General features: G+C 46.5%; 1 protein-coding gene across 7 annotated transcripts in view; it reads left to right on the top strand.

Moving 5' to 3' along the window:
- The window catches only part of ZMYND8 (zinc finger MYND-type containing 8), a 107,223-nt gene that overhangs the window by 45,709 nt on the left and 34,649 nt on the right, over positions 1-26,865 (top strand). For all 7 annotated transcript variants that reach the window (XM_054573639.1, XM_054573642.1, XM_054573644.1 and 4 more), the window contains exons 5-12: positions 631-744; positions 2,851-2,943; positions 4,074-4,161; positions 6,742-6,797; positions 9,315-9,392; positions 10,508-10,623; positions 15,605-16,086; positions 23,515-23,655. In XM_054573639.1, coding sequence (XP_054429614.1) covers positions 631-744; positions 2,851-2,943; positions 4,074-4,161; positions 6,742-6,797; positions 9,315-9,392; positions 10,508-10,623; positions 15,605-16,086; positions 23,515-23,655 — 1,168 coding nt within the window. The remainder of the gene's footprint in view (positions 1-630; positions 745-2,850; positions 2,944-4,073; positions 4,162-6,741; positions 6,798-9,314; positions 9,393-10,507; positions 10,624-15,604; positions 16,087-23,514; positions 23,656-26,865) is intronic.

Below are 26,865 nucleotides of genomic sequence, written 5' to 3' on the forward strand. Positions count from 1 at the left end.
AATCCAGTCTCAGACATTTCTCTGGGTCTCTTCTTTGATGGGAATTTCCCTTACAAAACGACACGTATCGCCCGTGCAGATAGACAGCTAGGCTATGCTTCTCTCATGCACTTTGGCGGAGTGTCCTCAGCGGGTTCACATCAGTGGTGACAGAGAATTAAGTCATGTTTATTTTTATTTCACCACCTTCCCTTGGGTCCTTCCTACTGTGAAGACTGTCCCTTTCCGCCAGCGATGTCATTGAGTTAGTGCTGATTCATCATGTGTAGAGATCACCCTGAAACCATCCGTGGCCTTTCTTCTCATCCCGTTCTTGAAACCCAAGGTTGTCATAATGATGATTTTCAGGTCCCTTGCTCGCTGCATCTTTCTCAGATTCTGTCGTCTTCATGAGTGCAGGATCCCTTCGGACAAGGGGATCGGTAGATTGCTGTGCTCCTTACTTCCGTCCACGGACCCATCCGTTCTACCCTCAGGTAGATTGGAGGCCTTGTCTAGCGAAACAGCTAGTCTCATTTGGAAATTATTTTTTTATGTGTGAGCTTACTGGAAAATTAGGAGGAAAGGGAAATCAATTGCGCATAGTCCCTTTTCTCCTAACTGGACGTTTGTGTGGTTTTTGGCTTGTAGAAGATCACCGTGGCAGAGTGCATCGAGACCCAGAGTAAAGCCATGACGATGCTCACCATCGAGCAGTTGTCCTACCTGCTCAAGTTCGCCATTCAGAAAATGAAACAGCCAGGGGTAAGAAGAAAGTTCCTCTTGGTATAAGTGTAAATGGAAGCAGTGACTTTTGTCCTGGTAACATCTTATTCCATGTAGCTTTAACTTTTCAGATGCCTGTGCATACTCTGTAGGCCTTCTTACGTGCCCGAATTCAAATATCTGTAAATGAAATGTAAGGCATGACGGCCTGCAGCTCTCTGGCATGAGCAGCTCTCTGTCATGAGCACTCTGTGTCCTCGGGGACTTTAATTGGGAAATGACAGAGAGTAGAAAGTTGATGGAGATTTAAAATTCTGATTGGTTATGTATGAAACCTTACACCTCATTGGGTAAGTGGAAGTTTATGCCTTCCCACAGGAGTTGTAAAATTCCATTGCAATCAGAAAGCTATGTACAACCCCGTTTATTTATAATCAAGGTCTGATGATCGAACCTTCAAGTAAAACAGAACCAGTGAGATTTCCCATAAAGGGTGAGAATTTGGTTAGTTCCTTCAGTGTGGCAATGAGATTTGATATACCGGCAAGGCAGGGCTGCCACGTTGAGCTGGAAGGTTCTGTCTTTGACGTGGTTTCCTTCCTGAGGACCGGTCTGTCGGAGCCACGGTGTTTTTAGTTTTTTTTGTGACAGTTTTCAGGAAGATGGCTGTAAAATACCTTTCTTCTAAAAATAATCAGTCTGTGATGCCAATATAATTAATATATTATGACATTTTTCCTACGGAAACTTGACAGTGGAGTTCTCTTTCTCTGATTGGCACAAATGCACCATACGGACCAGTAGTGACCCTTTGTGAACTTGTGAGAGTTTGCTTTCTGAGTCAAATGAATACATAGAAATGTAGAATCTCAGGGTATTTAGTGGAGCCACTGTGGTTTAATTTCTTTAAAAAAGTAAGCTTTAGTTTTGAGATTGTATAGTGAAATTTGATACTGTGATGAAAAAAATTCAGAGCATGCCATTTGGGTATTGCTAAATGGGGAACCTATTTGTCTTTTTAATAAAATGCCTGTCCGTGGAAGCAAGAGTGTATAGCCTCAGTTTGATTAAAAAGACAAGCTTTTTTAAACCTATGGAGTTTCATATGTTGAGTGACAAGGAATTACTTTCTGCTTTTCATAGGCAGAATTTCACGTGCTGGGGACTGGTTACAAAAAGAATAGAGTCATGCAGATTTGTCAGCACTGTAGAACTAGAAACCAAAAAGAGAAATTGGAGAGGTTGTTAATTTCTCACATACATTGTTTGATATAAAATCAGTCTGGGCAGAAAGGTGCTGCTTTTGTGGTAGCATCTTTTAAACTTACAATTGGCTACACTCATTTGGGATAAAAGGGCTCAGATGACCGCAAATGGTAACCCAGTCAGAGTATATTTTGGTGTTTAATTAAATCTCTCATATTTTTTTATTCATAAGTAAACACCATCCATACACAAACCAGCCTTACATTTTCAGCTGATTCAAGTAGGGCTTAAGAAAATGGATCAAGATGAAAAACTTTTACACAGTTCCTGTGTTGAAGGTAATTTGGCTTCTCAAAGGAGGAGCAAAATCTCACTGTTTAAATTTCTCCCCCATGTGTAAAATATCTGTTGATACTTAGGGGAACTTTACTTGGTGTATCATCTCTAGGTGTAGCCAAATTTTGCCCTCGTTCAGTTTTGAATATGGGTATTCGCAGCTTATAGATAAGCTTCATCCAGAGTTCATCGAGTTGTTTTTGTCAGTCCTCGTACAGAGTGGGGCAAAAGGAGGTTTACAGTTGTGAATACATGAAGTACAGAGTTTATTCTTGAATTATTATTTGTTGTATTATTTTCCATTTGAACACCAGCAAACCTGCTTTTGCCTCCACCCTGTATCAGAGGACAGGACCTGTTATCTGCATGTGTCTTGAAAGGAAAACAAATGAAACCAGACCACAACGGGACCCATGATTATTGATAAGCAGAATTAGAAGGGGAACTGATTTGGAAGCTCCTCGAGACCATTCTTTTTGAAAACTGTTAGAACCATGTTGTCTGAAAATTTGTCTCCATTTTTAAAGGGCTTTGTTGGCGTGAGTGCTTGGTGTTCCACCGCAGTGATGGGTTGCATCTGTGTATCCATCTTTTCTTTTATAGACAGACGCATTCCAGAAACCTGTTCCTTTGGAACAGCATCCTGACTACGCAGAATACATCTTCCACCCCATGGACCTTTGTACATTGGAAAAGGTTGGCCTCCATCAAAGAGCCTCATCTTGTAGCCCCCAGTTGTCGAGATGACTAAGGACTCTCCCTCCCTTTTCGTGCCCCATCTCAAGTTAGATGATTTCTCTCTATTTCCCCTGCCCCATTTTACTGGGATGGAAGAAATTGTATCCCCTGAGTTGTTCTGTGACATTCTTTCAGGGGTTGCAATGGAGTGTTGAAGTCCACTGATTAACTCCAAATACTACTTCTGCTAGTGGTTCTAGTTCTTTACCTGAAAAAGTCATAGCTTCTAAGAATCAGTGAGTGGGTGGGTCTGAGTCTTGTCTCCTCTCCCTTTCGGAGGTGCTAATGAGAGCAGCAGGAGGGAAGAAGAGAAAATTAAGTGCCTGGGAAACCTTCACATTAACAATACGTTTATGGCTTCACAGAACTTGATTAATTCTACTGACAAGGGTATTTCTTTAATGTCCGAAGGTGTTTTAAGAGTTCATGCTAAGTTTTCATGCTGAAAGTTATACTCGTAACCCTTTAGATTGTAAGTAACATCCTGTGGCTGGTTTTCAAATTGTTGGCACCAAAATCTGGGTCAAGAAAGCATGGATGAGGACGGATGACCCCCAAACAATAAATCCAACCCTTTTTTGGAAAATTGCACATACCCCCATGGTATTCCAGAAAAAAGACATGGAAGAAAGACAGCGTTGGAATTCATAAATTAATCGCTTTGGAACTCTGGATACTTTCCTTAACATTCCAGTATCTTGGTCTCCCTGTCTATAAAAATGGGAATTCTAATAACGTCTTCATTGAGTTCTCAATTATGAGGCTACGGGAGGCTATTACAAATAACAATAAATTCATAAACATATATACATATATATATATATAAATACTGTGCTGGCTGATTCGAATAAGCTGCTTGATAAAAGACAGCTGCCGTAAAATGAGAAAATTCAAGTTAGCATGAGAAATTCAATGAGTGCATTTTTATAGAGTTATAGATCTCCACTATGATCGCATCTTGGGAAATGAATAAAAGCATTAATTAATTTGGCAAATGACTGCTAAGAAGATTATGTGGGGAAAGCAGGTGTTATCGGCTGTGGCTTGTGGAGACTCACTGGTGACTATGCTCTGGCTCCCCTCCGCAGAACGCTAAGAAGAAAATGTACGGCTGCACGGAGGCCTTCCTGGCCGACGCCAAGTGGATTCTGCACAACTGCATCATTTACAACGGGGGTGAGTGGCGCAGACGACACCTACAAGAAAGAGTGCGCTGTGTGCGCTGCCCATTCTTGCACTCTCCAAAAAAAGTCAGGCTCTTTGTTCATGCATCAAGGCCAATATCAGAATACTTGAGTATAGGTCGCTAATATTTGGGAATAGGGGCCAGTAACTACGTGTATTTTAAGTATGAGCTGACATCCAGGCTGGCTTGTGGCTGCATGATGTTGCTACCTGTCCTTTTTAAAAAGCTTTATTGTAATGGACGAGTAATTACATGCAATAAAATGCACAGCTCTTTGTGTATATTCTATGTATTTGACATGTGTAACCACAACCCCCCAAGTAAGATCTAGAACATTTTCATGGTCCTATTGTGCTCCCACGTCCTCCTTCCCGGTGAATCTGTCCTATTATTTTTTCTCTGTCACTGTAGATTAGTTTTGCATATTCTAGAATTTTATTTAAATGGCGTCATAGAGATTGTACTGCACTCTTTTGTGTCTGGTTGCTCTAATGCAGCATAATTTTTTTTTTTGGATTTATCCATGTTACGTGCATCATTTCTTTTTATTGCTGAGTGTTTTTTTTTGGTTTATTGTAGCAACATACAGTTTATCAATTCACCTTATTGCTGATGGGCACATGTGTTTGTTTTCACCTCTTGGCTGTTACGAACTAAACTGCTGTGAACATTCTTGTATAAGTCTTCATGTGGACACATGTTTTCATTTTTCTTGGGTAAATACCTAAGAGTGTTATTGCTAGATCACTGAATAGGTTTGTATTTGATGTTATGAGAATTTTTGCCAAACTGGTTTTGCAAAGTGGTTGTATCATTGTGCACTCCTTATAGAAGTCTGTGTGAGTCTTAGTTGCTTCACATTCTTGTCAGCACTTAGGATTGTCTGTCTTTTCAATTTTAGCCATTCTTGAAGGTATGAAATATTATATTACAGTGGTTTTAATTTGTCTTTCTCTAGTGAATAATGGTATTGAGTATCTTTTCATGTACTTATTAGTCATTTGTATACCTTTTAATAAAATACCTTTTAAAATCTTTTGACCCTTAAAAAATTTGGGTTTTTATGGTTTAGTATTGTTGAAGGAGAGCTTAATATTCTGGGTAAAGTTTTGTGAGTTGTGTTTGTGGATTTAGAACATTGAGCTTCTGGACAGAAAAATCTCCCCACGGCACCTTTACCATTGCCCCAACTTCTCTCCCACAGTCCTCTCTGTTTACCTTCTGGGTGATAGATCTCTCATTAGACCTGCCAGATCCTGTTCCTCTTGTCCCCAGGTCTTCTTGTCTCCTGCTGGAACAGCCTTTACCTCTTCACCTTGCTAGCTTTTTCTTAGTCTTCAGTCTCAGCTTCTCAGTCCTCGTGACCTAGACCGTATTGTCAGCTATTGTGAGGGGCTGTCACAGTACCTGTGCTTCCCTGCGGTGGCATTTATGACACTTTCTGGATGGTACTGTTTGTATTAGTGTGCCTTCCTCACCAGGATGTAAGCTTTTTAAGGGCAGACACCGTGTTTTGTTCCCTACATACCCTTGGATCTAGCGTAGACTTTTAGGTAATGTTTAATTAAGAAAAGCTGTACGAATAGGTAGATGTTTGCTTAAAGCTCATGTCACTCAGTAGCAGGGATGGGGTGCGGGGTGCAGGGAGGGAAGAGAGTCAAGGCATTGAGAATTTGTGTAAAGGTTATAAACTCAAACATATAAACAAGTGAATGAGGACTGCCTGGAGAAGCATATAGCACCAGCCAGGATAGACACCGACTGGGGCGGGACAGGCCCCTGCGGAGAACAGGGAACTCCTACCTGGTCCGCTGGTGTTGCCACTGGATACCCCATGGTTTGTTGGAGACAGAGTTCTCAGATCTTCTGAGTTTTCAAGACCAGCCAGAAACCTAGGTGTTCATGTGTATGTACGTGAACTCTTTTGGCCAACAAATACACAGTTTCTGAAAATAAAGTGACATTCGAAGAAAGTGTGGCTTTCTGATCGCTTTGGCCTCTGGTTCAGTGCAAAGGTGAGGGATTTAGACTTAGACCCGGGGCCGCCTTTAACTCGTTAGCTGAGTGGGCTCGTGGAAGCGACGTCTCCTGTGCACCTCGGCTTACTCATTAATGAAGTGGGAACATTCGTATCTGTTTCCCAGGATGGCTTCTTGAGGGGTTAACAAGAAAATGTATTTTGAAGCACCAGGTACAGCAGAGCCACTTAATTCAATGTCTTAATTCCTCCATACTCTCGTTGGGTTGGAGTCTGGGACAGTGGGTGGAGTAGACCTCCTTTCCAGTAACTTGAGCCTTTAAAATGTGAACTCATTTTTCAAATACTAACCCGTGACTTGTAGGGAAGCCCCACAAATTGCTCAGTTTCAGAAAAGATGACATCAAGACACCAAACATTGGCTGACTTTCATGGAAGCAGTCACCCGGTTTGAACTGGCATTGGAAGGTTTTAAGCCTTTCAAAGCTTCACCCTGGGGGGGAAGCAAGTTAAAAGGTTGTTAAAAATGTAGTCCCAGGGCTGGGTGTTACATGTTTTCATTTGAATTAACCTTATTTTCTTATTCCCTTAGGAAATCACAAATTGACGCAAATAGCGAAAGTAGTCATCAAAATCTGTGAGCATGAGGTATGTGTTTTCCCCGGCTGTGCTTTAAACATGCCCAGAGAGGGAGGGTCGGGGTGGCTGACGCTCCCATGTGCAGAACCTCAGTGGGTAGCCAGAGAGTGGTTTTAGCACTTGTTGAGGTCCAGATAGCTTCCCCTCTCTTTAAGGAAATGTAAGAGCAACAAGGAGGGGACCCTCAGTATGTTACAAAGCACCCTTACCTTAGCCGTGATCTCAAGGAGTGGAAACGACCCTTTATTTTTTAGCTTTGAGTCATGGTCAAGCACAGGACATCCTGTTTTCTTGGGTGCATAGAGAGAGTTCATCATTTCTTCTCCGCCGAGTCTGTGGCATTGAGTCGGGTCTGTTTCCGTCTTCTTGCAGAAGATGGTTGGTTTTTGACATTATTTGGGGAAGAGTCCTGACTCTTTCTCCGAGCAGCCCAGGTGTCCTGGAGAATCTGTCCCTCTCGCAAATGCCAGTTGGTTTGATAGTGTGGGTGAATCGGACCTCCTGGGCTGTGCGCCCTAAGGCTCGAAGGGCTGGGGGACAGGTGGGTGGCTGACGTGGTATAAGAAAGGCTTTGCTTATGAGATCCCCGTCATAGGAGTAAAAACCTCAGACGTAATGGCCTTCCCCCTGTCCGTGCGCTTCCTTTCACTCGTTCATAAGGGAGACATTTGGCTTAGGATACGTTCATGTCTACAGACTTACATAGGGTTTAATAATCTATGTTTTCTGCCTAGTTTGAGTGTTTTCCTAGGTAACTAAACACACAGGAAGAACAGGGTTTTTTTCATGGCTGTTCTGATGATTTTTCTTAGTATAATTGTTAGAAATGTACCTACCGGGTCCAAGGCGGTAAACATGGCAAAGGTATTAGGTATTGTCTTTTGGAAAAACTGTAGCAGTTTATATAACAACTGGGAATGGATGAGCCTGGTAGTTTTTCTGTGTTCTTTCCAACACGGGAAGCTCTGATTTGGGGGGGGGGGGGGAATATATTTTTATATATAAATTATATATATAATACGTTTTCCCCTAAATCAGTGTGATCTATAAAAACCCGTGGCATCTCACTCTGATTTTGGTTTGCCTTTCTTTGGTGACAAGCGATCTTGGGCTCTTTTTGATAACTGTAAATTGGCGATTTGGAGATTTGTGTGAGTGAGTTGTTCAGTTGCCTGCCCCTTGGGGAGTCATTTGTTCCCTTGGATTTGGGAGCTGAAGCGTAGGCCTTTAATTGGTGGGTGCCCCGAGGTGGAACATATTGATGAACCCAGGTACTTTCTGTCTGGCAGTTTTGAATCTGCCTGTTGGCAGCCACTGCTGCTTTGTGGGGCTGTCCTGGACTTGATGTTCCCGTTTGCTTCTACCCAGTGCACTTAGAATAGAAGTAGACTGGGTAGAAAGAGGTATTATAGTCCAGCATTCATTTGTCAATTTTAATTACAAATTGTAGTTATAAAATGAATAAGTAATAATTGATTGAGCACCTGCTATGTATTTGGCACCTTGCAAGATGCAGGAGATAACAGTGAGTCCCATGGTGCTAGGAAGATGTAGCGGCCGCAGTGCCTGAGGCGCATGAGCTTGGAGCCCGGCTGCCCGGAGTCAAATCTCGGCCCTGCCACTTTGCCTCAGTAAGACCTTGGCCATGTTACTTGACTTCTTCTTGGGGCCTCCTTTTCCTCTTCTCTGAAATAGTGAGGTCTGAATTCAGATCTGTGATGGATCTTCCAGGGCCCTTGGTCCTAAGTCACGATGATACTTAGGGGAGACACACTTTCTTAAGAGGGAGAGGGATAGCAAGTAATAGAATTTTCAGATTGTTGTCAGTAAAATAGGGCAACATGGTGTTAACTATCCCCTTGGAATGATGTGAGAGGAGATGCACTGAAGTTGAGCATGGCAGGTGGAGGCCAGAGTGGTGGGAAGGCAGTGGGGAGCGCAGACAGGTGCGCCGAGGCCAGATCACACCTGGCCTTGAAGGAACTGATCGGGTGTTCAGATTCCTTTGTTCGTTTCACAGTCTTGGCACTGCTGACATTTGAGGCTGAAGAATTCTTTGTTGTGGGGACTGTCTTATATATCTGTACATCATAGGTCCTCATCGCAACTGGTTCCCCCAACCCCGATGCAGGATAACCAAAAAAATGTCTCCAGATGTTGCCACGTTGCCAAATATTCCTGGAGGTGTTAAACTGCCCTGGTAGAGAACCGCTGGTATGAGGGGAGGGACAAGATCGAATGGATGTTTGTAGAAGGCGGCTCTGGCTGCTGAGTCTGTATGGGCAGTGAACCCTAGTGGAAGCTGGGAGACATGTTTCAGAGAGAGATGGTGGTGACTTGGCCAGCCTGGGGTTGGTGAGACGTAATTCCTCGCTGTGTGACTTTGTTCAGATGTAATTCCCCATCGTGTGACGTTGTTCAGCCAATATGATTTGCCAATATCATCTTGCATTTCTCGAGGGCTTACAAAAGTAAGGTCCCTGGGATGCCACATTCTAACTTTGGATGTTTTTTTTTGCTTTCCAGATGAATGAAATTGAAGTTTGTCCAGAGTGTTATTTAGCTGCTTGCCAAAAACGAGATAACTGGTTTTGTGAGCCTTGTGTAAGTTGGATTTTCTTTCCCTCCTTTTTTGAACCCCATGCCTGGATGACTGGCTACCCAAGACAGCTTCTTCTAGGTGGCTTATTCAGCTGAACTTCGGGTGAAGTTTTTAAATAATTCGTTTTACTGATAAAAGTTAAGGCAGAGCCCTGGCCGGTGTGGCTTATTGGATTGAGCGCTGACCTGCGAACTGAAAAGGGTGCCTGTTCAATTCCCCGTCAGGGCACATGCCTGGGTTGCGGGCCGCGTCCTCAGTTGGGGGCATGTGAGAGGCAGCCGACTGATGTTTCTCTTGCACATCATGTTTCTCTCCCCCCTCCCTCCCTCCCTTCCCCTCTCAAAAAATAAATAAATAAAGTAAAAAATCATAAAAAAAAATTACGGCAAAGTGAAGGTAGCACAGGTAGGAGAAACCTCTCCAGCTGGACTGTCCCATAGTGGAGACAGCGTGGTGAGTGGTTTATTAGCCTGGGCAGCCTACAGGGTCCAGAGGAGAAGGGAGCCCGAGAGAGCGTGGATTCGCCAGAGCCTTGCAGATAATGACACCCGCGGTCAATGGATGTGTCATTGGCAGATCGGTTATAAGAGGCTTGGAACTACCTCCTTCTGCCTCCCTGGATTAAGACTGTGATCTTTTTGTATATGGGGGTGAGGGGGTCCGGGGAAGAAAATCACCCTTGTTTTCCCCACAGATCTGCATTTTCCAGGCTGGGGTCCTCCGGGAAGAGGTGTGATTCTGGAGGGGCTGCTGGTGGTGGTGGAGTGTGTGGGGGGACCAGAGGGGGCAAGTCAAGTTGAGAATGAAAACAGTTTGTCTCTTCCTGCCTTTGGAGATGAACACCTCAGTTGTTGAGGGTTTGAGCAGCCCTCCCTAAAGAATAAAAGCGGCTAACACTACCCCGTTGCCACCTAGATATAATGTACATTTAATCCTCCAGCCTGTCGGAGGCTGTAAGTGGCACTGCCTGTGGGTCACACAGACGGGTGGCCTCTTGTTCCCGGCTGCCCAGGCAGTGACGGCACAACCAGGATTCCAGCCCGGAGATGTCAAGCGTTGCGTGCGTATCTTGCTGTCCAATACATACAGAGTCTGCATTTTGTTTCTCTTTTCCTAGAGCAATCCACATCCCTTGGTCTGGGCGAAACTGAAGGGGTTCCCATTCTGGCCTGCAAAAGCTCTGAGGGATAAGGATGGCCAGGTCGATGCCCGTTTCTTTGGACAACACGACAGGTGGGAGTTAAAAACGGGCTACAGACATGTAGCTTTCACTGAGCCTTTGATACTGTCAGCGGGTAAGAGAAAGAGCAGAGGGTCTGGCTGTCATTTTGTTGAACGTCATGATGCCCACCGGTGATCTTGTAATCAGTAGTTTAAAAATGTGGTCCTGTGCTGTGTTAAGCCTGGTGCGGTGGGGGCTTCAGTTTCTCCACGTATATTAGAGAAAAATCTTGCTTTCCTGCTTTTGTTGGTGAAACCAGCACTGGAACAAGGTTCCATGGCTGTTATAAATACTGCTGTTCTTTTTCTAAAAAAATTTTTTTCTGGAGTAAATCAAACCACTGGGCAAATTGGTTTTCAAAATAACATTGTCAGGGATCAGAAACATTTTCCCAGATTACCAGTAAATGGATCTCCTATCATTGTGCTGGGTAATCCCCGCCTCGCCCCCGCCCCGCCCCCACCCCCCGCCCTGTTCCTTTTCTCTGAAGCTAAAATGGGAAATTATAAGGGGTTGCTGTTTTGACAGGTGTGAGCCCTCCCTCCCAGCCTTTCTGCTTTTCCCTTCCCCTCACTCACAGCGAAGTAAATTATTCCAGCGATTAGCAGTTCCCTTAAAGCGCAGCCCCCTGCATGCTTGAGAACAACAGGTAGGCCGAGATGAGCAGCAGTTAATATCTTAGCTCCATTTTAACGAGTTAAGTTATGATTAAATAAGGCAAAAGCCCTTTGGAAGCCTCACCAAGCAGTCTGACAAAGCGTGGGAGTGTGTAGGGGAGAATATTTGAAAGACATAATGCTAAATACAGGGTCCGGCACAAATAACGCCCCCCCTTTTTAGTATAAACTCTTTTCTTACAAAATCATAAGCATGCAATTCTGTAACATAACAATATCACACTCAAGCGCACCGTGTGACATTTTAGGTGAAATGTTCAAATTAAAGCTAAATTATTACATCCGTGTTATTTCCCTACCAACCACACTCAAGCAGGCGTTACTTCTGCCGGGCGCTGTGGTAGACACAGCCACAGAATATACAGAACATGCTGTTGATGATGTCATACAACACCGGAATCTGAAGCTCTGCTCTCTTTGTTAATTTTTACTTGTCATCTTGCAAATCAAAGAAAAGAGGGGATTCCAAAGTAATCTACAAAATCGTTTACTAGGAGCCCAGGCCGTCCAGTGTCAGGAGGAGAAGTGGAAGTTAGCCGAGATGATCGTGGGTTTGCTAGGAGGTACAATATTACCCTTTATTTGATTTTGACCGTTTTTGTTGGAAATCTTTTAAAAAGTCAATTATTTGTTCATCCAAAGAAGTCCATATTTGGCGCCTGCGGTGGGCCAGGCTGTGTGCTGGATGCTGGGGGTTTAGGACTGGGGAGGCAGACGCTGTCTCTGCCCCTCCAAAGGCTGCCATGCTGGTGGGGAGGACAGATCCGGACAAGGAAACAGGCACGGTGGTCTTGGGTCCGGAGGTAATGGTGGGGTCCAGTGCAGATGTGGGTAGAGGGGCCGGAGAGAGCAGAGATTCGGGCACGGAAGCGCTGAGCCCGTTGCAGGATGAGGGAGGAGAGGATGAAAAGACACGGGGTTAGGGGGTGGGTCAGCGCCTGGATCACGTGGGCTCTTGTCAGGAATCAGGCTTTTTTTTGAAGAGCAGAAGTGGGTGGCAGGTTGTATATCTCCCTGCCTCTTCGTTAGAGCACTCAGGTGTTCACCATCTTGATGATTCAGGGTTATTTTTATTCTCCAGTATAACATAATAGGGATAGACTTAGCATTTAGACCCACATGCACCAAATGTTCCCAGACCCTTAAAGCCTTTGATTCTGTGTTTAGCTGAGCCACTTGCATGGACCTCTTCACTCCTCCCTGAGAGCCACTGAATGTGGCTCAGGGGCATGAGCTTTGTTGGCTCTGTTTTCAGATGCCGTTCTCCCCAGAGGGCCCCTAAGTTTTTGAAAAAGACAGCAGCCCCAGCCTGATGTCCGTGAGGTTTTCTTTAGCCCCCTTGGTGTCTTCTGTCCCTTTGGAGGGAATGTGCCGAGCTGTTGGGCTTGTTTGGGGGTGAGGGAAGTGCACTGGACAAGGCGTCAGGGGCACGCACAGTGGTGGAGAGTCAGTGTGTTGTCGGCCTTGCAGGCATGCCTCAGTTGGCCTTGGGCAGGGAGTCCCTGACAGCCGTGAGGGAAGCCCCGCCTAAGAGGATGAGTGTCCCTCCCTCCACGGAGATGCCCTTAAAGCAGAACGGGGCCTGCTTGTCCGGGCCTGCTCTGGGTCGGACCCAGGAACACGACGGGAGGCCGCAGGCTGCGAGAGGGGAGACGCGCTCTTTTGCAGGGAGCTTGCTTTGGGGTGGTAGAGCCAAAATGTGAGCCTGGACAGGTGTCAGCAAAATAGGTCAAGACAGCAGAGTAAGAACTATCACAGACCATTCCATGTTCATTGTCAAGACAGTTAATGAATCTTGGAGCCAGGGAAGGCTCTTCGCGCAAATCCAGGCATGTTCTGAAGAGTGCTCATCTCATGCCTTTTGTCCTTTAAAATATTTTGATTTCTTTTTGTTTTATTTCATAGACACACGCTGTATTATCTAAAACCATAGAAAATATTCTCTTAAATTCCTGCGGAGCTGGCATTAACTGAAGCCAGCTACGCAGCAGGCACTGTTTTCAGTGCTTTTTGTAGAAGCTGCGTTTGTCCCCATTTTACTGATGATAAATCTGAGGCCCAGAGCTGAAAAGCGTAATCATAGCTCCCCTGTGTGACTCTGTGGCCTCTGGTGACATTGCCCCCCCACAGACTTTCTGTTGTTAAGCAAATCTAATTTTCCTTTGACTATTTCCGGGGCCTGCTTAAAGGAAAAGAAACACTCACTTTCCTGAAATCACTTGCCAAGCAACTTCATTGAAGGCTCTTAAGAACCTGGGAAGAAAAAGGTAAGGCCCTGATACCAGGTGACAGTGTGGGGGAAACGTGGTCACAGTGACCGCTGGGCTCATCGGCGCCTGTGGTGCCAGGACTGGGGCATTGCCTTTGCTCCCCGTGGCACCCCTCCAGGTTGAGGCTCATCCTCCTTGTACGCAGTGGCAGCGCTGAGGCTGGCTCAGGGCAGGGGAGTCACTTGTCTGCAGACAGCCCTGGGGATCCTGAGGGATCCCCAGATCTGCCCTGCCTGGTCCGGACTCTTGCCCACCCCGCTGTGAGACGTGGAGTCTAGGTTGTCCCGACTGGCTGCAGAGGGGGGCTCCTCAGGGCCCAGCGGGGAGACAATGGCCGCGAGTTGGAACGGACGAGAAGCTGGCTGTTGCCGGCATCTGAGAGAGCAGATACGCTGGGGTGTTCAGTGTTACTAGCTTGTGTCGCAGTCTAGTTGCACACAGCCTGTGCCCTGAGTTCTGCCTGCTGCACCTGCTTTATTTCTCCTGGGTTGCTTCTTCTTTTAAAAGTAGGGACGAGATGCCGGCTGTTAAAATTTGGGTAACACGTAATAGAAGAAGCTCCTATTTTGTTTCTCTTTGACACCGTGGAAGGCTTGGTAGAGTTGGGTTCAGATTCCCGCACGATAGCACCCAGGTAGGCTAGATGGTGCTGGCCGCAGACTGGCCCTGACTGCCCTCCCTCCTCACGGTTCACTCGGCTTCCTGCAGCTCGATGCCGGGCTTGAGTTTATGGTCTGTGAAGTACAAAAGGCCGCCTTGGAAAGCTTACTCCCGCCAGGTTCCCAGCTGCAAACTGGCTTGAGATTGGGGGGTGAAACGTGACCAGGTTCCACATGGGCTGTCGGTATCGGCTCTGCCTTCCGCAGAGCATGGGAGTGGTGTGCCCAACTCCTGCCCATCGTCACTTGGGGTCACCGATTCCAGAAAAGCAGCTCATGTTCTCATGAAGTCCCTGCAGAGTGCACGGGGGTGCGGGGTGCGGGGTGCGGGGTGCTGAAGGCGGGAAGACGGAACCACCTGGGAAGCGGAGAGTGTGCACTGGAGGGCTCAGGGGCCGTCTGCTCATTATTTTCCATGTGAGTTATCTTCTCATTCAAAACCACGCTCCTCCTTTCCGGGTTACGGTTTTCCAGCATTTCCTCCTAGTCCCGTGGAGAACTCCAGTTTTAAAAGAGAAAGCTTCTTGTTGTTTGAGTGCAAAGGAGTGAGATTGGGGAATAATTTTCTCTTGGGAGGTGTGGTCTAGGATGTAGTGACAGTTTTGTTATTCTCTACCAACCCAAAGCCAAAGGGGAGTTATTATTATTTTTTTAATGGATTAAAATGACTAAGCCTATCGAGCCTTTTAATGGTTTGGCTAAGTTCATGTTCACGTTCAGTCCTGATGACAGAATATGTTTGTTAAGTAGATCATTTATTAAACCATTCAAACCAAGGTATTTTTTAAAAATGAAATGTGCATTTGAGGCTCTTGGCAGGCATACTAGGCTAGTTTGGTTTGCATTAAGGAAAAAAAAAAAACAATTCTGAAAACAACTGAAATGTTCGTTCCACCAACAGTTGAACGGATAAGGGAAATGTGGTATGTATACACAGTGGAATACTTTTCATCCTTAAAAAGTGTGCCACAACACGGCTGAAAGCTTGAGGACATTATGCTAAGTGAAATAAGCCAGTCATACAGTGACAGCTACGACATGATACCATGTCTGTGAGGACTCTAAAGCAGTCCAGTTCACTGAGTCAGAGTGGGATGGTGGTTGCCAGGGGCTGGGGAGGCCCAAATGGGAAGTTGCTAGTCCCAGGGCATAAAGTTCGGGTTAAATAAGATGGATACATTCTAGGGACCTGCCCGCCTTCCAGCCTTGCCCCTGCAATCAACAGTCTGTGTTGTATACGCACATATTTGTTAAGAGGGTAGAAGGTAGTACCGGTGTTACGTGTTCTTACCGCAATGAAGTATATTTAAAAAGAAAAAGTTAAAAATAAAAGTCTTGGAAATGACCAAAGGTGACGTAGCCTCTCTTTTTCTTTTGCCCTCCTAGGGCCTGGGTTCCGATAAATAATTGCTACCTCATGTCTAAAGAAATTCCTTTTTCTGTGAAAAAGACTAAAAGCATCTTCAACAGTGCAATGCAGGAGATGGAGGTGTACGTGGAGAACATTCGCAGGAAGTTTGGGGTTTTTAATTACTCTCCGTTCAGGACACCCTACACGCCCAACAGTCAGTACCAAATGCTGCTTGACCCCAGCAACCCCAGCGCTGGCGCTGCCAGGATAGACAAGCAGGAGAAGGTCAAGCTCAACTTTGACATGACGGCGTCCCCCAAGATCCTGATGAGCAAGCCCATGCTGAGCGGGGGCACCGGCCGCAGGGTCTCCTTGTCGGACATGCCTCGCTCCCCCATGAGTACAAACTCTTCTGTGCACACGGGCTCCGATGTGGAGCAGGACCCTGAGAAGAAGGTCATGTCGAGCCACTTCAGCGCCAGCGAGGAGTCCATGGACTTCCTGGACAAGAGCACAGGTCAGCCCCTGGGCGGGGAGGGCGGAGCAGGCCCTGGGGACTCAGGGTTTCCATTGGTGGGACATCTGGTGGGTCCAGGCTGGCCAGCACCACAGAATCGAAGGGAGCTTTGTGGGGTTTTATACTCCAGTGGGGAAGATTTTAAATTTAAGGTGAGCAACACAACTGGATTCTTGCAGGCCGGTTTGCAGGCCCTTCCTAGAAGCGGGCAGAGATGGCTAGATGTCCTGCCAAGCTGAACTCAGATTCCTCTTAGATTAATCACAACTTCCCGTGACAGCTTTTTCTGTCTCAAGAATTTTATTTTAATTGAAACATTATTTTTCTGTCATAACTATGTTCTCACATCATTTAGTGCTTAAATAACAGAAAAACATGCCAGGTAACCATTAATAGTTTTTCCCCAAGAGCCATCCCCTTCCTTAAAGGTCACCTTGTTGAATGGTTGCCTTGCAGTTTTCAGACTTTACAGTTGAGTGGTTAAGGATGAGGACACTGGTCTCAAATTCCAGTTCTGCCACCTCTACCTATGTGGCTTTGATCAAGGTACCTAACCTCTTAGGCCCTAGTTTCCTCATCTGTAACATGAAGATAATAGGACCTGTCCCTGAGGGTCTTGGAAGGATTCAATGAATCAGTGTACAGAGGGTTTAGGACAGTGCGAGGAATAGTAAGTGCTACAAAAAGGTTGGCAAGTGTTCCTTTCTTTTGGTGGTTGCTAATCAGAAGCCTGTGTGAGTTGATGCCAATGAGGGATGCTGGCTGAGCGTACGGGAAGTACGTCATGGTGATTTGAATTCTTTCTACCCAGATGTAATTTGGTTATATGCTAAATACTTAAGAACTCTTATTACTTACTTCCATGAGGAAGTGGGTTTACTTTCGTTTTTCTTGAAACATGTCCTCTGTTGTTTGTTCCTTCTTACTCCACTCTTGAGAGACATGGGCCCAGAATGGCCTCCACACTAAGCATGGTGATAAAGGCGGTCAACACGCAGGCTCTGTGCGGGAGAGACTGCGGAGGGGACAGGGATGGGACCGGTGGGCCCCAGGGCTCACGCCCCATCTTTTCAGCCCATGAGAGCCAGGCAGGAATGCGGACTCATGGTTCTTAGATCTTAACATACTTCCAGAGACCTGGGAAATCTGCCTTCATTACATTAAAATTTTTTTAGGTAAAATCCCCAATTATTACATGTTAACTCAAAATATCTCAGAATATTTTTCCGAATGAGTAAAGCACATCTACAGATTGGATTGCCGGCCTTAGACTTCCTGCCAGAGCGTTAGCCTTGGAGAGCTTTGCAGACTCCTCTCTCCCTACTCCTTCCTCCCTCCCTCAACCCTGAGAACCCTAAGGAGCAGGCATCAGGTCTTCAAGAGACCACAGAAGTGCCCACAAGATGAAATGATAGGGATTTAGTTCATTGTGAACTCCATTCCATCCATTTGGGGGTTGTTGTTTCTTCTTGGTTCTGGTTGGTTGGTTATATTTAGGCACTGCTTGTAGCCGTTCCCAAAGTGGCTGTAGGTGGAGTAGGGACACTTAATAGGTACCAGTGGCTTCTGGGTCTGGCAGATAAAGGCTGCAGTCTCTTTCTCCAGTTCTGATCATAGCCAGGTAGATCTAGGTACTCACAGTTGTATTTCAGCGCTTTTTCCCAGGACGTTGGAACTCGAGTTGACAAACTTCACGTGTCAGAAAAACTTCCCTTTTGCCCTGTAGTGTCTGACCAGAATCCTTAAAAGCTTACTTGTATTCCACAACACGATTCCATTTAACAGAACGTGGTGCTTAGTCACAGCCTGGTGCACAGACGCTTCAGCCAGTTCGTTCCCACGGAGCCCACGCTGTTGGGAAAGTGTTTTAGCCTCGGCAGCCATCCCGGGAGTCACTGTTACCTGAACTTTCATTGCCACCTTCTAGCACCACCTATTTTATTAACATTCTTCCATATTAAACCTCCAACGTAGCTTCATCCTAAGCTAAATAATAAAACGTCCAAACTCATGTGTTTGAATTGCTTGTGGTACTTTTTTCTAAAATACATGACATGAGTACATAACCTGTAAAATAACAACACGTGGGTCCATGAGCCCACGCCTGGTTCTCCTGCTCCATATTTCAGAAAATGTAGTTTTAAATGGATACGAGAACATGTAGAATGTGTTGACTTAAGCTTCTTTCTTCCCTTGGGGAGGGACAGAGATTGCAATGACATCAGAGGTCCTGACAAAATTCCTCATCATTTGAGTAGCTTTGTAGGGGCTTAGTGGACATGCAGGTTCCTTTCCCAAAATATAATCCCCATACTGGTATTTGCTTGGGGTATTCGGCTAATCAGCATGAGTACAGGAAGAGGTGTGGTACTCAAAATTGTTTTAATCTAACAAATTGCCCCCTTTTCTGTTAGGAGCCAGACAGTAAATATTTTTGGCTTTGTATATTTCAGGGACTAGTACTCTTTTTGATTCCTTCCTGCCCCCGCCCCCTGCCAATCATTTAAAAAAAGGTAAAATAAATACCTTTTTTAGTTTGTAGGTCATACAAGAACAGGTGGTATGCTAGATTTGGCTCATGGACCAGTATGCCAACCTCTGTGGCAGACTAAGAGAAACGGAGCCAGCCTCCCTATTTTACAGAAGGCAAGTTGAGGTCCCTGTGAAGAGTGTAGGAAGGCGCCCTGGTTCCCAAACCTGTTCCTCCCCCGCCCCGCCCCGCCCATCTGCTGGGTTTTTTTTTTGCTGCACTCTACTGCCCTCTGCTGTTTGCAGTGACAATAGCATTTAGTGGAAGATGGGGACTTTATTGAAATGCTCCCATAATCTGACAAGACTGTGATTTATCCAAAACTGTGTTTAAAAAAAAAAAAAAAAAGAATGCCATAGGAAGAGAAAAACCAGATTAGTATAACAATGAAAAATTTGGGACCAGCAACATAAAATTGAAATTACATAAAACTTATGAGAGTTGAGAAACCCTTCTTTTTGGGGGGTGGGAGGGTTGAGGAGCTCAGACTCATGTGTCTGTAATCCTTAGAACTGGATTGATCCTTCTAAGAAACACTTTGCTCAGCTAGAAGCCTGTCACTCCTGGTGTCCTGGAATCCTGTTGTTTTAAAGGTCAGAGTGGTTTATCTTAGTGATGTTTCTCATTCCCCTTTTATCTAGAGTTCTTGGCCGGGATGGATGCCTTTGTCAATATTTGCTTCTGGGGTCCCAATTCAAGTCATTAATATGCGTGAGGGTCCAGGGGCCTGGCGGCCACCACCCTGTGAGCTCATGGTCCTTCAGTCTTATCACTTAGAGTTGCTGCTTAGGGAGAAGGGACAGTATTTTCATAAACTCTTTTTTTATTGTGAAATCATTATGTGTTCTTTGTAAAATAATCATTATTTATAAGGATTAAAGCCACCGAGTATACCACCTCCCACAGTCAACGCTTCGCTTCCAGGACTTTTCCCATGTTGGTTTATCAGTCATATTACTAATTCGATGGTTAGGCAGGCATGGGGAGGAGTGAGGCTGGCAAGTGGTAGGGACTGGGGTGAACTGCAGCAGAAACACTCCTTACCGTGACTGAAGCCACGTACACATGTATGCGTGTGTCACACTTCCCAGAGCAGTGATGCTCTGAGCTACGCCTTTCTTCCCTGAAGGGCAATGAGGGCCTTTCCCTTCTCCTGGTTGTAGCCAAGTGGGAATGGGAGCTCAGTGTTGCCAGATTTCGGGTTGTTCAAGAGAAGTCTCATATTTTTTTAAATGACTTTTATATATCGGCTCAAATGAAAAAAAAAAAGACTATGTGCTACATCAGATGTATTTGTCAATTCCTTGGTTCATGGATCACCTGTATGCAATGTCTGGTGTAGACTGTTTAGCTTTGCTTGGTTTGCTTTTATTTAACCTGTGCTCTGAATACTTTTTTCATGTTAGCAAATAATCCTTCAACACAGCATTTCTGTCCTATCACAGAAGGTGCGGTAACATTCTGCCATCAAGACTCGTGTAAGACAGCACTTCGAACATACAGGTTGTTTCTAGGGTTTTCTAAGTAAGTGGAGGAGACTTAGCATGAATCAATACCTCCTTCATCCCACCCCACCCTGCCCAGAGGGCTAGGGTGCAAGGGAAGGAAGGGACTTTTTCTAATTTAATTCTAAGACTCAGGTTTCCTGTAGTTAGCACAGGACTTAGCACAGGCTAGGATTTTGCAAATGTAGATAATAAATGATGTGTTTTAGCCCACACTTGTGAATTGTACATCAAAGTATAAAATCTTATTAAATTATTGGTGACTTCAAAGGCTATTAGTTCTTCCTTTGGGCAAGATTTATGGCTCTATAAAAGGATTAGCATTCATTTCAAAGCTTAATTGAAACACGCATTTCCCAACGTCTTTCTGCTTTTGAGACTGTCTAGAGTGATTTAAAACAGCGTTTCTCAGTCTTGGCACTGGTGACATTTGGGGCCGGATGACTCTGCTGCGGGGCTGTCTTGTGCGCCGTGGGATGCCTCGCAGCATCTCGGGCCCCTACCCACTAGATGCTAGGAGCGCACCTGTTCACAATTAAATGACAGCCAAAAATGTCTCCAGACATTGTCACGTGTTCCCCGGAGGGCACAGTCACCCCTCCGGGTCCCCATTGAGAACTACTGATTTAATGTATTGTGCCTTTGAATTTTAGTTCTGACAAAATTCTGAATGCTTCACATTTATCTTTGAAGCTCTTCCATATTTACGTTTAATATCATCTCATTTAAAATGTTCCTTTTAAATTTTAATATTATAGAATTAATAGCACATCATTTTACCCTAAAGAGGTGACAACTATTAAGAACTGGCTCTTCGTTCAGATTTTTAAATGTATGTAATCACATTGATAATAAATTTTTTGGTGATGGAATAGGATCACACTGCTAAGCTTTTTGCTTCTTTCAATTTAGCAATGTTTCTTTGACTTCTTTTGATATTTGTGCATATAATTCTTATTGTCAGTAGTATATAGATTGTACATGAACATGACAAATGTTGGGATCATGACTATTTTGGGAGACATTACTTGGTGAAGAAACCTGGTTTTATGAAGTAGTATGAATGCAATTTTTTTCCCTTTTATCGTCATCTGAGGACACCCTTTCATTGCTTTTAGAGAGAGAAACATCGATGCGAGAGAGAAATATAGTTATTTCTTGTCGTAGTTCCTTGGCAGTACCCAGCGGTGCTTTGCTAGCAGGCTAAGGAAGACCCTCTCTGCTGGACATGCTGGCTAGTTTGTTTCAGAGAATATAATATAATTAGAAAAGCCTGGTTTCTGGTCCTCAAGGGGAGCGCATTATACCCATTTCTTCAGCCACTGCAAATCTCTTGGGAACAGGTAGAACATACATGAATGAATGATTTTAAAAAGTGAAAAAAGCAAAACTCAAATATCTTAACACGAAAGATTTTATTGTGAATACTGAAGTCTTTTAATATGGCTTCAACGTGATTCCCTTGTGCTTCTTTGTGTAACAAGCCCTTCAGTTCTGCTTGTTACCACAAGAGAGGACCCAGGGCCGGGGCTTGTACCAGTAACGGTAGCAGTCTAGTCCGCAGGCGCGAGGACGCGGTCCGCCGGGCCAGGCATTCGTTAATCCTTACAGTAATGCTGACTTAATTTAGGACTGACAACAGCTTAATTCTGGAATTAATTTTGAGTGTTTGTTGAGCACTTGCTAAGCACCAGTTTACCTGGGTTACCAGCTCGTCCCCACCTCCTCCCTTCATTTCCAGAGACACGGCTGCTTAGTCCCTGTGTGGACTGACCCACCTCAGCACTGTTGACATCTGGGGCCAAGGATGATTCTTGGCTCTGGGAGGCTGCCCTGTGCACCGCGGGATGTTAGCAGCGTCCCTGGTCTCGGCCCACTAGGTGCCAGAAGCCAGCTGTCCCCTCGTCTGACAGCCAAAACTGTCTGCCCTTGTGGCCCTGTGTGCCCGGGGGGGCGAACGTCACTCTGGAATGAGAACCACTCTTCTAGGCTATTGAAACCAACGCTGTAGAGGCGAATGGGGAAGAGAAAATGACAGTCCGCTGAGCACAATGATACATAATACTTAGTAGATGCCAGGCACTGTTTGGATGATTAATTTATGTGGTTGTTACAACGTGATGAGGGTAGGTACTCTTACCCTCCCTCTGCACTATGTTGTTAATATTCCCTTTTGCCAATGCCAGGAAAGGAGATTCAGAGACACCAGGTAACTTACCCAACGTCACCCAGCAAGTCAGCAGCAGCGCTGGGGTTTGTGCCCCGTCTGGCTTCCGGTCCGCGCTCGAGTCCACTTCCCTCTGCGTCTCGAGTCTTTCCCGCTGTGTTACATCAAGTATGGTGTTGGCAGGTCCTGGCACTGGACATGGGGTTACCCCGTGTCTATCGAGTAGCCAAGCTGGGGCACAGGTTTATCCTGTGGAACCCTCACTCCGAGCGTCCCTATTGGGCCGCTGAGGAAACCAAGGCGAGCACTTTTGAAGTCCCCATGACGTCTTGGCGCCTAATGTCTTTGCTGTCAACGGCTTTCTCTTAAGGACCAGGTCACCTCAAAGTCAGTGGTCACTGTGCATCTGAGGAAAGCTGGCTGTCTTGTGGCCTGTCCCACATTTAGTAGCGGGACAGTCCCAATATCGTCTAAGGGCAGGATCTAAAGGATCTCTAGGAGGCTCTAGGTGGCCCACCTGAACCACCTCGTTTTGTTGAGTGCTTTGGTTTCTGTCCCCCCTTCCTCTCCGCGAGTGGATTCGGGTCAGGGGAGCAGCGTGTGAGTAGTGTTGAGGGATTTATAAAAGCCTTGAGAACGATTCCACCCTCCTGTCAAAGTTTGGGACACAGTAAAAGGGAGATAATTTACCAACATCTCATCACTCCATCTGGGGCTAAGTTTAGCTTCATTCAGCATTGCAGAGCCTTTGAAATGGGAATCCCGGGCTCTCCCGAGGGGCCAGGCGGGCCCCCGGCAGGTGCGGTGGCTATGGGAGCGGCCCCTGTCCCCTCGAAACGGATGACGTGCCATTTGTGAACCTGGCTCAGTCTCTGCATCTGGACCCTGGTGGGGGCTGATTTAATCGCTGTTTGTTTTGAGATTTACACCCATGAATGGGCCAAGCTCATTTCAGTGGCAGCTTAGCCGGTTTGTCTTAGAGCTTTGTGTCTAATAGAGTAACCGGGAGGCCTCCTTCCTTTGTGGCTTTAACGGTTTAACATTGGGCGAAAGCCCTTTGCTTCGACAGAAGTGGCCAGGCCTGCCTGCTCCACCTCGTCTGTGGTGCTCTGCTGGCCTGTTGCAATCAGATAAATTTCTCTCCTTTCCCTCACCCCACAACCCACGAGTTTTATTTGTTTATTTCTTTGTAAACCTGCCTTTTAACGAGTGCCGTCCTCTTTCAGCGTCCCCGGCCTCCACGAAGACGGGACAGGCGGGGAGTTTGTCTGGCAGCCCGAAACCTTTCTCTCCTCAAGCGTCCACGCCCATCGCGACGAAAACGGACAAGACGTCCACCACCGGGAGCATCCTGAACCTTAACCTGGGTCAGTTGGGATTTGTGGAAGTCTTTTTCTGTGGCAGCTAGGAGTATTTTTACAAGTTGTGGTGTCTTCTTCTGTGTGTGGTTCTTGAACTCCGTGGTCCTTGAACTCTGAACTCTTTGAGCAAGCCGTTTAAAAGGTGCAACGGATGCACATGAAGAGAGAGCAATAAAAGGGACAAGTTAAGGGATTTCCTGGGCTTGAAGACATGCATAGCTCTTCGTCATGGAGTAACATAGGCCAGTGTTTACAGCCTTGCTTGCCCTTGACCATAGTAACCCAGTTCTCATATGTAAAAATACATACTTGAAGTTATATATATATCTACTTGACATATATTAAGTATTTATGAATCAGTATTTACTTTTTCTTTGTGCAGTACATTCTGATATAGTGTGTCCTCAATTCTCCTCTCTGAAAAAAATAAATTTTATTTATTTATTTTAAGGGAGGGGATGGGAGAGAAACATCAATGTGTGGTTGCCACTCATGCACTGCCTACTGCGGACCTGGCCTGCAACCCAGGCATGTGCCCTGACTGGGAATCATACTGGCAACTTTTTCTTTCAAAGGCTGACACTCAATCCACTGAGCCACACCAGCCAGGGCTCTATTATTACTATTATTATTATTATTATTATTATTATTATTGTTTTTAGAGCACTACCGTAGGCCAAAGTCTTCAGCAAAAATTGACCCTGGAAATGCTAATTCCCTGACTTTCTGAAGTTAATTATTTTATTGATTGCTTCCCCCACGGTTCCCCGTTTTTACTGAGCACCTGTTGCGTGCTGTGCACTGCTTCAGGCACGGGGCAGGGTGCGGTGAGCAGAGGCCCTGCTCTCAGGGAGCGTGGGGTCTAGAAGGGACAGAGAATAATGAAGGTAGATAAATGGGACAGCGTGTGCCATACAGTAAAATGTGCAAACAGGATAGGGAGAGAGATGGGCAGGATCGGGGTGGGGGGAAGAGGCAGTGGTTCACAGGGCGGGAGGGTTAGGGAAGGTCTGTTTGAGTGGAGAGTTGCATGACAGGAAGAAGAGCCATGCCAGGACCAGGAGGAAGAACATTCTAGAAGGAACAAGAAATGTACAGGCCCTAGGATGAACTGCGAGTGTTAAAGGAGTGGCAAGTAGGCCCAGGCGGTGTGTCCCGGTGGGTGGAGGGCAGGTGGGGAGGTGAGGTCGGAGAGCGCAGGGACCGTAAGGACCGTGGTTTGAGGGACGTGAAGTGCCTGAGCGTTTCAGAAGGACCTCTTGGCTGCTGACTGGAGAGTAACCCTTGTCCACCCGGGCAGTTCCTCCTGCTCCCCCAGGGACCCTTGCGGTGTCTGGAGACATTTGTAGTTGTCTCATCGGGGGGCGGGGGATGCTGCTGGCATCCTGTGGGCAGAAGCCAGGGATGCAGTTACACGCCCTGCAGCGTGCAGAACAGGCCCCCTGCCCCCCGCCGGGAGTTACGGGGCTGTTCCAGTAACTGTGTTGACAGATTGGCTGTGGCAGGAGGAACAGGAACCAAGAGCACAGTTTTAGATTCTGTATATGTTTGGGTGCCCTGAGGCCAGGCCCAGGCAGGAGGTATATTCTGGGAATCTTGATATATACACAGGGTTGGGGGAAGGGCAGTGGTTCTCACCGCGCTGAGGCCGGGGGGAGCAGGGCGATCGATGCCTGCTCCTGGCATCGAGGGATTGAGTGGCTGCAGGACGTGTCATGCTGTTACACACCCTACACTGCCCAGTCCAGTGTCCCCCTCACCCCCACCCCGCTGGCAGTCCTGCTGAGATTCAGATCCGGGTCTGGGGCAGAAAGGGAGTGAGGGCCCTGGGACGCCTGAGTTAGGAGGAGGGCGTGTCAGCAGAGGTCAGCAGAGGCGGCTGGAATGAGCCGGGGACAAAGAGAAAGCCACGCCCTGGCGGCCTCCAGCGTGGGGTTTCAGGAAGGATACTTCCGGGCGGATGCAGAACCTCTGGTGGTCAGGCAGTGCGTCCCGTCCAGGTTCCTCTTGTCCTGCAGTGCCCTTTTCGGATGGGGAGACTGAGGCCTGGAGAGGAGGTTTCTGGTGCCCAGAATTGCGGAGCCCGAAGGTGGAAGGGCTCTGTGTCTCCATGGAGGCCAGGGCCTGGGTCACCCCGGGTCACCTGTCAGTGCAGCCCCTGATGTGATCGAACAGTCAGGGGGTGGCTTCAGGGGCTCTGGTTCAGATCGACGGGTGGGAATTGCTCACTTGAAAAAAAGGGGACCCATTTGCTGCTCTGGGGAATAGTCATCGTTCTCAGCAGTGTGGTTTGCCTTCTCACACCCTCCTCCCGCCTCCATGCCCCAAATAAAGCTGCTGTGAGGAGGCGTTCTCACGGTTCCATTTCCTCCTTGCCAATCATGCGTGGCAAGAATAGCTCCTTCCCTAAGCCAGGCAGTCCCCGGGCACCCTCCTGACACCGTGGTCTTCCGGTTTGGCTTGACCGTGGTGGGAGCACACGGTGTCTTCCAGCCCTGCGTGTGGGCGGTGGGCACAGCGGAGCCCGAGCTCCGAAGCTCCTCGCTAGCTGTTCCCGTTCCGGGACACGGGCCTCGTTTTGTCAGCAGGAACAAACGCACTGGCAATGTGGGCGTTCTGGGGCTGGGCTTCCAGTTACTTCCTGGGAAGCGGAGCAGATAGGGCCCAGTGGAAAGTGTCATGGGTGGGAGGAAAAACGGGAAAGTGGAGGGAAACGCTAAGTGATTCTCGAGCATCCCAGGGACAGGGCGTGTGCTTTATGGGGCTTGATTATGTCTATCATCTCTATAACTACTTTGAGCAGACAGAAATGAGACAGCGCTAGAGATAATGGTGGCATTTATTATATCTAGCAATATATAATTTAAAAATTACATTGGAAAAGACAGAATTATAGAGATGGCAAACAGATCATTGATGGCCGGCCAGGGGTTGGGGGTAGGGCCCGGTTTGACCACAGATCCTAAATAGTTTTCTGTGGCTGTTGGAATTGTCCTGCATTGTGTTTGTGGTGCTGGTTACTGAAATCTGCGCAGGTGTTAAAACTCAGAGCTGTATTCCCCTCAAAGTGAATTTTACTCACTGCAAATGAAAACTACGGGGGGGAAAAAAACACCACCACCTTCTAGGTAGGTGATAGCCCCATTTCACAGAAGTGGAAACTGAGACCCAGAGAAGTAAAGTTACCCTCCCAGGATCACACATGGTTCGAGGTAA

This window comes from Pteronotus mesoamericanus, unplaced genomic scaffold (genome assembly GCF_021234165.1).
Source record: "Pteronotus mesoamericanus isolate MK-2021 breed Mesoamerican mustached bat unplaced genomic scaffold, CSHL_Meso_final contig_25, whole genome shotgun sequence".
NCBI lineage: Eukaryota > Metazoa > Chordata > Mammalia > Chiroptera > Mormoopidae > Pteronotus > Pteronotus mesoamericanus.